This window comes from Gossypium hirsutum, chromosome D03 (assembly GCF_007990345.1).
Source record: "Gossypium hirsutum isolate 1008001.06 chromosome D03, Gossypium_hirsutum_v2.1, whole genome shotgun sequence".
In the NCBI taxonomy this organism is placed as follows: domain Eukaryota; kingdom Viridiplantae; phylum Streptophyta; class Magnoliopsida; order Malvales; family Malvaceae; genus Gossypium; species Gossypium hirsutum.
This window is the reverse complement of record NC_053439.1, coordinates 39772596-39784187: the sequence shown is the minus strand read 5'-3', so window position 1 is coordinate 39784187 and position 11592 is coordinate 39772596. Positions and strand designations below refer to the sequence as shown.

Sequence of the window (11592 nt, the reverse complement as noted above, 5' to 3'; positions counted from 1 at the left end):
GAAAGTTATTGACAACAGTTTTGCACACAATAGTATTGTTAAGATAATGAAAGAAAATGATGATCTTAAATAAAATTGTCGAGAAATATAAACATGGAATAATTGGTAAAAATGGAAAGATGCAATTAAAGTAGAATTGAATTCTGAAAATTTTTGGACCAACAATTTAAACATCTAAATGTATAAAGCCAATGGGGTACAAATGAGTAAGTTTCACGAAAATGAAATAAGAAAAATGAAGCTTTTTGCTAAATCCTGTCATTGATAATGAGAAGATATAATATTCTTTTGTGGTGGGGCAATAAACCTTAAGATCTCTCATTAGTCTAGTAGTTCGTGAAAGATTTAACATGTGTCTCATGGTTGTTATTATGACTTTTATATGAATCATTATATTGTGAAAGTTTATATTAAAATCCTTGAAGGATTTAAAGTGCTAAAAGCATATAAAAATTCCTAGAAAATTGTTCAAGACCTTTGCATAAATATTTATTGATTTAATTTGAGCATCTGTATTTTAATAGAAGGTTTATGATCAAGACCTTTGCATAAATATTATAGTTTAAATGGATTTTCAATTTTTTAAACTATTTTATCAGCTCCAAGTTGGGGTGCTTGGAATCTCAGTTTCCTTCATTTTTTACAGTTTATGATAATCGATAGAGACAAAAGCTTTAGGACAAAGCTCAAACCGTGTATATATATGGGGACTAGAGTTGAAAAAAAACAGCTTAAGATTTGATGAAATGCCCTAGGTTTTTGCGTTTGGCAAATCTTGACCACCAAACAAGCTCTTTCTGCGTTGCATGCATGGCGGTAGACAAGCACTAAACACCCCTATCTTTCCTTCCACGCCATCCTATACCTTTTTCCTAACATCATTTCCACCAAAACTAGAATGAACCCCCCAAAAACTTTTAATTAATGCCCATTGAAATTTTCAGATTTTCTTTTACATCCATTTGGCTTCAACATCATGGATATGCCATAGATTTTATACTAAATGAACCCTAACGTTTACAATTTATATTTTATCTCCATAATTCTAGCTTTGACCCGCCTTTAAAATTCTATAACATGATATATTATTTTATAAGTGTGAATTTTAAATCTTAGCATTTACAACAACCCATCTCTTATGTCCTCGTTACAATCTTCAAGAAAAAAAAATTGTATACGTGCAAAAACCTTAGCTATGACCTGACTTTGAAATTGACCCTTCTTCCGATGATACAGCATGTGATAGGTTTGGATTTAAATCCCAATAGTTACAAATCATCTCTTGTTTAATTCTAGATTAATATATATATATTTATATTGAGAAAAGAAAGGTGTAAGAACCCTAGCTTTGACCTGCTTTTCAAACTTTATAAAGACCCTCCTTCCATTTCATAGATTCCTCTCTTTGGTTGATTGAAAAAAAAACATTCCTAAAGAAGGAAGAAAGAACAAAAAAAAAGAAAATGGCGTCTATAAGGCTTTTTAGCTTTCTAATTCTATTCATTTTGGTACTTTTAGGAGAGTACTCAAGTGCTAACACCCAAGGTATATGCTCATTTTCCTTCTTCTCTCAATCATTTTTCTTTATTTGGTTTTCTCTAAATTTTTAATCAAGAGAAACAGATCTTTCAGGGTTTCATTCACGTCATACATTAAGCTTATTATAATCTTAGTTTTGCTTCAAACATTACAGGTACAGATGGAAGTCATGGTCTTCAACCAGGAAGGAAAAAGCTAGCCAAATTTAAGGTGAAGTTATGAAATGTTATTGAATAATTTGTCCCAATCTTACAAAGGAGTTCAATGGTTTTAAAATGTTAAAAAATAATGTCTTGCCAGGAAGCTGTTGATGCAGCGCCGGCTGCGGTGGAAGCGAGGGAAACGAAGCTAAAATGGGGTCTCGATAAAAAGATGGTAACAGTTGAAGGTGCAAAGATTTCAGATTATCAATCTAATGGGAAAAATAGCCATAAATGGCTAACTGGTTTTACAGCTTTTGCTGCTGATTATCATGTCCCAAAGTCCCATCCGCCTAAGCATAATTGAGGAAAAAAACCCAAGTGAAATCCTCTATTAGGATCGATAGAGCTTAATTTGTTTTTTTTTTTCTCTTTTCCCAATTTTGTCTCCGGGATTTTACAGGGAATTCTAGAGAATACAAGTAGAAGAATTATACATGACACTTGTATATGTATCTAATAGAAGTTGAATGTTTGAAGGAAGTTCAGACTTTGTAATGCAAAGAAAACTATATATTTTATGTTTTCCAATGTGGGGTTTGATTTGAATCCAACTTTAGCTTAATTCATTCATGCAATTACGAATTGAATCACAATATTTGCGCTCGATTTTGAGGTTGTTGGTGCTCCATTTGAGAATTTTATGAACCAAGAATACAATTAGAGGCCAATCCGCCAGCCCCTAAAATGAAAAATTGTTGTTATCACTTTTTAAAAAATTTTAAAATTTTAAATTAATAAAGGTAAAATTACACTTTAGCCCCTTCAAAATTATGAAAATTTAATTTAATCTTTTAAAAATTATAAAGATATAGACTATTAAAAATTAAAATTTTATTTCGGCCCCCTCTAAAAATATTTTCTGGCTTCGCCCCTTACTACAATTGTAAGATGAATTTGTTTTAAAAAATTTATAAATCAAAGCTATACATTTCAAATACAATTCTTATATCAAACTTTTAATACTTTAAATGTGATTAGCGAAGATATACTTTATTCTAATATACAAAATTTTTAATAATTTTTTTTAATTTTCTTTAAAAAATTTACAATATTTTAAAACTTCTAATAATTTTTATAGTTTTTTTTATAACGTTATTATTTTTAAAAATTCTAACATATTTTAAAAATTATATAATTAAAAGATATTTTAGATTTTTTCCGAATGAGTACATCATTATCATATCAACATATGACACATGTCAATTTATATATGATTGGCCAAATATCTTGAGCTCCTTTTTTTAGGGTACAAAGGACTAAACTAGCACCTACCTTAGTTGTTCTTTGCTATACTAGCACACTTCTGTCTACTCCACGAGCACGCTAAGGGTTTTATTTCGTTTTTTCAACTGTTTTTTTTACAATTCGGTGGCGTTTCTTTCAAAGGGGTAAGGTAGACCTTGTTGAGGGTGGACTTTCCAAACATGGAAAATGAGATGACAGATCTATCTTTAGAGGATGGTGAGGAGGAAATTTTGGTAGTTCAAAAGGAATCTGGATCTCAGTTGAGGGTGATCGATTTTAGTCGAGTTGGATATTTTTTAACGGCAAGTATTGTCCACTTTCCGGCGATGAAAAGTACCATCACTACAGCAAAACAGGTTTTTAGCGATGTTTATAGCGGCGCTTGAGCCAAAAACGCCGCAAAAGTTGTACATTAGTGGCGCTAGTATAAAAACGCCGTAAAATGTTAGAGCTATAGCAAAAGTAAAGCATTAATGGCGTTTCTGAAACAAACGTCGCTATAGGTTGAGCATTAGCGACGTTTTTTAAAAAACGCCGCTATAGATTGATCATTAGCGGCACTTTTTGAAAAATGACGCTATAGATCAAGCATTAGTGGCACTTTTCAAAAATGCCGCTATAGATCGAGCATTAGCGACGCTTTTCAGAGAATGCCGCAAAACACATTGTTGAGCTTTAGTGGCATTAGTGGCGCTTTTTAAAAAATGCCACATTAGATCGATCATTAGCGGTGTTATTTGAAAAACGCCGCAAAAAAGTTGAGCAAAATGTCTGTAATACCTAAATTTTACCCAGCCTACATGAAGTAAATAAAACGGCCTAGAATACATGGCCCATTTTAAAACAAGGGCCCAAATTACAGTTGGCCTATATGGCCCGGACCCAAAACAAGACAGAGGCCCAGCGTTTCCAACACAAAGGAAACCCTAGGCAGTTTTCCACATTCGCGCCGCAGCCGAAGTCCCTGCACTAGCCGCATCCCCGATCGTACCTGCACAACAAGGAAAGAAACAAAGCAGATATGGCAAGAAAATCAAAGATTTCGGAATCAAATCAAACGATTACTAGAAGATTTCTTTGTATTCTTTTTACGATTGCTATAAAAGCAATCTTAACATACTGTAAGAAGGGGATTCGAAAATCAATACAAGAAAAACTATCATTTTACAGCAAAAAGGGCACCAAAGAGCAAACATAAATAAAAAAAATCGAAAGGTTGATATTTTAGCATCGTTTTATTCGATATTTTCTTTTATTTTTATTTTTATATTTTTTACTTCACTAGAGTACAATAAAGCAAGGAGTAAAGAAGTTACTTTGGTTCATCTTTGAAACGCTGTTGGAACGGCCAAGGCAGTCGTCTCCGAGGATAGACGGTCGGGAACCGAAGGGTTTCTTGATTTCCTTAGCATTTTTGGTTTGATTTTGGGGATTTGGAATCTGGATTTGGGTTTAGAAGGTCGAAAGGACCAGATTAGGGACTTTCCCTCTCTTCCGACCACCGCGTATGGTGGTGTCGGCGCCGGCGATCGGCGGCCGGTGCGGTGGCCGATGATCGGACCTAGGCCGGATGTCTGGAGAGGGGGGAGAGCTGTTTTTGAAAGTTTTTTTTTATTTTTTTAAAAACTAAAAGGAAATGAAATTTTTTAACCAAATTTTGGCTTAAATAGCCTTCCCAAAACAGCGCCGTTTAAGGCCCGGGTTGATCCGAATCCGACCCGACCCAATCTTAGGATCCGCGTGTTTTATACGAAGGGAAAAATTGCACTTTTAGGCCCTCCACCTTTTTAATATTTTATAATTAGGTTTTTATTTTATTTTTTAATTTCACCCTTTAATTTAGTTTCAATTTCAATCTGGTCCCTATGGAACGACGCCGTTTAGAGGAAAAGGAAGAATTTCCCTTCCAGTCCCTCCGTGATTATGTGCGTGTTCAATTTAGTCCTTGTGACTTCATTTATTTGTGGATTTGCGTCAGATTTTTCATATTCAGTTCAATTTAGTTTTTTTATATATATATTTTAAATTAATTAATTTCCATAATGTAATTTTTTTTGCAATTATTTTTATTTATATATATATGTATATTTGTTGTTTTTATGTACATATTTATTTATATTTTTAAATGAATATTTTTATATTCATATATATATGTATTTTTATTTTTATTTATAATATTATAATTATTATTTAATATTTTTTTCTATATATACTTTTTATGCACCCATTTATTTCCCTATATATATGTATATTTTTTATATAATGTAATTATTATTTAGTTTTTTATATATGTACATGTGTATATACTTATTTTTTTAACGAATGTTTTTTATTTATATATATATGGATGTTTATTCTTTTTTTTTAAAAAGCTCAAATATATATATTTTTAAACACCTATTTTATAATCTATACATATGTTTATCTATTTTTCTTTATTTTCATAAGTATATAATGTATTGTATATATATATAAGTTCTATAACCTAAAAATTTATTTGTAAATCATATGTATATTTTTAATCTTCATAATTTTCATGTGTATATTATATATCTTCTTTTCTTTATTTATTTTGCTTGCTTTCTTCATTCGTTATTTAATTGTGTTGACATTTATTCATTTAATAATTTACATGTCATGGATTATTATTTTTTCATTTCGTTTATTTATTTGTTTATATTGTTTTTATGCCATTGATGTATTTGTTATTGTAACATTTATGCATACATTCAATTACGTCATCTTTTTACTCGAATTTAAAAATAGAACTTTTCAAAATAGAGATAACACTCGTATTTAGGATTTTCAAGAAAGTTGAGCCCTAACGTATTGGGTTCTGATTTTTTTTCGTTAAATCTAACAATCGAGAATTACTCTTTGATCAAACAAAATAAAACTTGTCATCGGGAATTCAATATGTTGTGTCCTAACGTATTGGATGTGACACGTTGATTTCTCAAGATAAAAATTTTAAAAAATAATAATAAAGGAAATATTGAATGTTTGGGATTTTAGGAAATCGTGCCCTAACGTATTGGGCTACAATTTCTTCATAAATTTTAAACAATTAAATATTTTCTTAAGTTTTATTACACGAGTTTTTTGGACCAACTCATCTTGAAAGGAATAAAATATTGTGCTCTAACGCATTGGGAGTGATATTTTCTTTTTTTTTTTAAATGAGAAAGTCTTAATAAATAATTTAATTTAACTAAGGATCATATTTATTAATTCTCGACATTACGACACTAGTTAATCAACTTGGTACCAAAATTTGGGCGTTACGAGGGTGTTAATCCTTCCTCGTACGTAACTTACTCCCGAACCTGTTTTTCTAAAACTTGTAGACCAAAGTCATTTTAGGTGATCCAATCACACCTTAATAAAGGATTGGTGGCGACTCCCATTTTCATCGACAACTAATTTTTGTTTTTTTCCAAAATAAAAATGGTTTCGACAATGTCGTTGTTAAGCTTTAATGGCATTAGTAGCGCTTTTTAAAAAACGCCGCAATAGATCGAGGATTAGGCGCTTGTTGAAAAACACCGCTATAGATCGAGCATTAGCAGCGCTTTTCAGAAAACGCCGCAATAGATCGAGAATTAGCGGCGCTTTTTAGAAAACGCCACAATAGATCGAGAATTAGCGGCGCTTGTTGAAAAACGCCACTATAGATCGAGCATTAGCTACACTTTTAGCAAAATGCCGCAAAAAAGTTGAGAAACCCGTTTGTTGTTGAGCTTTAGTGCCATTAGCGACATTTTTTGATAAAAATGCTGCAAAAAAAACCATTTTATTTTAGGGTTTAATATTTAAAGTTTAATGTTTATGGTTTAAGGTTTTAGGGTTTATGATATAATGTTTATTATTTTGGGATTAGAGTTTTGAGTTAAGGGTTTATGGTTTAGAGTTTGTGGTTTGGTGTTTATTATTTTATAGTTAGGGTCTTAGTATTGTTCATGGTTTTAAAGGTTAGACTATTAGGGTTTAAGGGTTAGGGTTTTTGATAAAATGTCAAAAAATCACTTTATTTTAAGGTTTAGGTAAGCAATAAGATTCTTTAAGATTCTTTTTTAATTACTTTTGTCCCTTGTAATATATATTTAGGGTTTAGGGTGTAGGCTTATGATTTGTGGTTTATGATTTAGTGTTAAGATTTTAATGCTTACGATTTAGGGTATAAGTTTATGGTTTAGTGTTTAGGGTTTAGGATTTAATGTTTAAGGGTTAGGGGTTTAAGGTTTATAGTTTTTAGTTTAGGGGCTTAAGGTTTATGGTTTAGTGTTTAAGGTCTGATTTTAAACAAAATGGCGCTGTTTTGCTCCCTGTATTCTCACCCATCATCCAAGTGGCCATCATGTATTCTTTTTGACAACTCATGCACTCTTTCATCCTCTTCTATTTATTATTTAACTAGTTTCTATGTACTAATTAAAATACAATTATTTTTAATTTAATATTTAAAATCTTCAGAGAAAATTAATGACACGTAGGAAAAATTTGAAAGTAAAAACATAAAAAAATATATGTTAAAAATGAAAAAAATTAAAATACCATTATTTAAAATAATTTTAAAGTGTTTTGGGTATATGACTTATTAAGTTTTTTTAATTTTTATATTAAATAATTTATTATATAATTGTAAAAGAGATAATATGAATTTTAATATATTAAAATTATCATTATAGTTTTTTAAAGTTTTTTTTTTCACATTTTGAAATTTTTTGTTTTTGTTTTTGTTTTCTTACATAAACATTATATAAAAATTTTAAAATTTATCTAATTCTTTTAAAATTTATTTAAAATTGATATGAATTATATAATAATTAAATATAAAATTATAAAAAAGTCAATCATTAGCGACGTTTATGAGAAAAACGCCGCAAAAGGTAAGTAATAGCAGTGCTTGGACAAAAATGCCACAACTATGTATTAAAATTTCTCAAAACGACGCTGTTTCACTAATAGAATTAAATTTTTTAGTGGCATTTTTGCTGAAAACGCCGCAAAATCCATAATCAATTATACAGGCTTGTTTGACACTATAGTAAGGACGACCAATATGGTGTCAAGACCGACTATTGAGTAGCAGTGAACTTAGCTACCATGGTGCATCTTTATGTTGTGGAGTGGCTGTTGTCGTGCCTTTGGAATTGTAAGGTCCCTCAGAAGGTCAAAGACTTTATTTGGAGAAGCCTTCTAGCTTTTTATCGATTCACATTACATCTATACAATAATTCATGTATATGTCGTCTGTAAAATTGATAAACATGAATTTTTATATTTATTTAAAATAATTTGATAAATAATATAAATTCAATAATTAAAAAAATATAAAATTAAATGAGTGATCAAATTAGAGTGACAAAAAGGTCATGCTAAAAGAAAAAAAAACACATCTTCCCAATTAAAGGCTGAAACGTTGCGTTTCTGAAAGGACCTATAAGCGACATCGTTTTGGGGTAAACATCCTCTATATAACCTCAGCGTGATATTTCAACAAAAATAATTAAAATTAAACCAACGGAAGAAATCCCTAAAAGCCTAAAGAAAAAGGGGGGAAAGATGAGGCCGATGCCGATGGAATTCGTGATGGACCTAGACGGCCAAGGTTCATCCATGGAAGCCGATGATGTTGTCACACCGGAGATCTTCGGAGAAGGCGTCATCGCTTTCGACAACAAGCTCGCCGATGCCGATTTCTTCAACAACTTCGAAGACGATTTTGATAACTTCGATATCGACTAAAAAAAACAAAGAAATATCGTTTCAAGTACTCATCTGTCTTTTTTTCCCTTTTTACTTTCGCTTTTTAGGGTCTGAAATTTCTTAAAACTTTGTTCAATTTAGTCAAATTTGAATTGCAATATGGATGCTTATCTGTATGCAAATCAAAATAGTGTAGTTTATAAGTTTAAATCGGTATAAATAAATATAATTTTCCTTTTAGCTCGTTTCTCTTTTACTTGTTTTTTTCTTTAATAAATTAGTAAATACTTCAAGAAAGTAGCAACGGCATTTTTGCTGAAATATAAACAAGCCTTTATTGTCCAATGTGAGTTCGAACAATTAATTTTCAGTATGGTGATCTTGGCTTTGCTTAAATATCTTGTAACCATGCAAGATTTTTGTTTATACAATACTGTCAAAGTTTAATATAAGTAAGTTAGAGAGGAATCAAGAAAGGGAGCACTTCATCTAGGAGACAAACAAACTTTGGCTTTTTGTAAGTCTTTGTCCCCTGTATATGGTTACTCTTTCTTAAAGTATTTACTAATTTAAAAGAATCAGGAAAGCCATTTTCTGGAAGTTGTTTATATTTCATGTGAATTGGGGCAGTAGAGCATTCATCCTCTCAAACTTATTACACACTCTCTCCCTCTATATCAAAATTATACTTAAATTAAAAATTATGGTTTTTAAATATATATATAGGGAGAAATCCACTTATAATATTCTAAAATTAGAGTAGTTTTACACACTTTAATATTTTTTTTGTACAATTAATAATTTAATATTTCAACGGTCATATTTCACACTTCATTTATATAGATCATGCATATAAAGTTTGGAGTAAATTAAAAACTTTTAACTATCTGTTTTATATAAAAAAATTCCACCGTGTAGAATTAAAAAAAATCAAGATGAAGAATGGGGAGATTGTACAAGCTAGGAATGTGTACGAACGTGCGGTGGAGAAGCTGGCGGATGAAGAAGATGCAGAGCAGTTATTCGTTGCATTCGCTGAATTTGAGGAACGGTGTAAGAAAATGGAACGAGCTCGTTGTTTTTACAAGTTTGCTCTTGATCATATACCCAAAGATAGTGCAAAGGATTTGTATAGAAAGTTTATGGCTTTTGAGAAGCAATATAGAGATAAGGAAGGGATTGAGGATGCCATTGTGGGGAAGAGAAGGTTTCAGTATAAGGATGAAGTCAGGAAAAATCCATGGAATTATGATGCTTGGTTTGATTATATAAGGTTGGAAGAGAGTGTAGGCAATAAGGGGAGGATTAGAGAGGTTTATGAGAGAGCTATTGCTAATGTTCCTCCAGCTGAGGAGAAGCGATATTGGCAGAGATATGTTTACTTGTGGTGAGTTTTTGTATGCCTAATGGTTGTATGCTTGGTTTAATATTATAGTTCTGTACTAACCAACTTATGGTTTACTTGTAATTTAGAATTAATTATGATTTATATGAAGAGCTTGATGCTGGGGATATGGAGAGAACGAGAGATGTGTACAGGTATCTTTATGTTCTTGCAATGGATTTATGGTTCTGTTGGTTGCTACTGTTGCTAATTGCAAGTGAAATAATTGCTTTACTAATAAATCTTGTCAACTGAACTCTGCAAGAAATTTGCCAATTGCCTACTATTTGAATGTTTGCATGTTTTGGTTTCATGTTCTACTAATAGTCCATTTCATTACCCTGTAACGTGCATATAATAAGGGAAAAGGAAGGAAGAAAATCTAAAATTTAACATTCGATGTTAGCTTTGTTGCATTGGTATCTTCGTTCTTTTCATGGTAGTGTTTTTGTTCCATATTCCTTGTTTTGTATTGGTGCCTCTCTTCTGGTTTATTTGTAAGACAACTCATTATATCTAAAATGTCATGAGAAATGATGTTGTTTAAAATAGAGAGAACATATTTCAACATTTGCATTGTTTCTCTTTGACATGACTTAATGTATTATCTTGTGATTATATGGTGGTGGTTTTATAGTAGTTAGTAGGCAGTGAATTATTGTTACATTTATAGCATGCATCAAATGTTATTTTGATTTTTATCTTGTCTCCCTCATTCATAGGCATATGGTGTATTCTAAAGAATCAGTCAGTTTTTTGGTGCTTTTCACCTTTCATATTTGTGGTTGGTTATAATAGACTTTGAATGGTTCCTCATTAATTTAAAAATTTTCCAGGGAGTGCCTTAAGCTTATTCCACACGAGAAGTTTTCTTTTGCAAAGATCTGGCTTCTTGCTGCACAGTTTGAAATAAGTCAGCTCAATCTCAAGGGTGCGCGACAAATTTTGGGAAATGCTTTTGGAAAGGCACCTAAAGATAATGTAAATGTTTCAGCTTGCTGAAAGTTTATAAATTTGACTACTTTTAACATGAACTTTTCTCATTATGTTGTTTTGTTCAAATTCAGATCTTTAAGAAGTATATTGAAATTGAGCTGCAACTTGGTAATATTGACCGTTGCCGAAAACTGTATGAGAAGTATTTGGAGTGGGCACCTGAGAACTGCTATGCATGGAGCAAATATGGTGAGTTAGAAAGATCATTAGCTGAAACAGAGCGGGCACGAGCTATTTTTGAGCTTGCCATCTTAGACATTTGTTTTCTTATTGTAAGAATATTTTTAACATTGTAACTTTTAACATTATTGTAAGAATATTTTGAATTATACTTCAATTATCAATTTATATCATATATCTTTCGTTGAATTTGAAGTATTATTTAGATTTGCTGTTTTTTGTTGGATTTCATGCTACAAGAAGGGTTGTATATGGATGAAAATTGAATGTTATAAATCTTCCAAAGTTAGTGGCGTTTTTTCATAAACGCCGCTAAAGACAACGCCGCTAAAAAAT

At 31.1% G+C, this 11592-nt stretch overlaps 2 protein-coding genes across 2 annotated transcripts; both read left to right on the top strand.

The window, feature by feature from the left end:
- Positions 1–1418: 1418 nt before the first annotated feature.
- On the top strand, positions 1419–2262 carry LOC107950835 (uncharacterized). Its single transcript, XM_016885781.2, has 3 exons — positions 1419–1545; positions 1694–1749; positions 1840–2262. Exons 1-3 carry the CDS (start codon positions 1464–1466, stop codon positions 2044–2046), a joined length of 345 nt encoding a protein of 114 aa, XP_016741270.1. The 5' UTR covers positions 1419–1463; the 3' UTR covers positions 2047–2262.
- A 6277-nt stretch (positions 2263–8539) lies between these two features.
- Positions 8540–11445, top strand: LOC107949762 (pre-mRNA-splicing factor CLF1). The gene is made up of 5 exons (XM_016884513.2): positions 8540–8760; positions 9615–10083; positions 10170–10235; positions 10917–11061; positions 11148–11445. Exons 3-5 carry the CDS (start codon positions 10210–10212, stop codon positions 11370–11372), a joined length of 396 nt encoding a protein of 131 aa, XP_016740002.1. The 5' UTR covers positions 8540–8760; positions 9615–10083; positions 10170–10209; the 3' UTR covers positions 11373–11445.
- Positions 11446–11592: the final 147 nt, after the last annotated feature.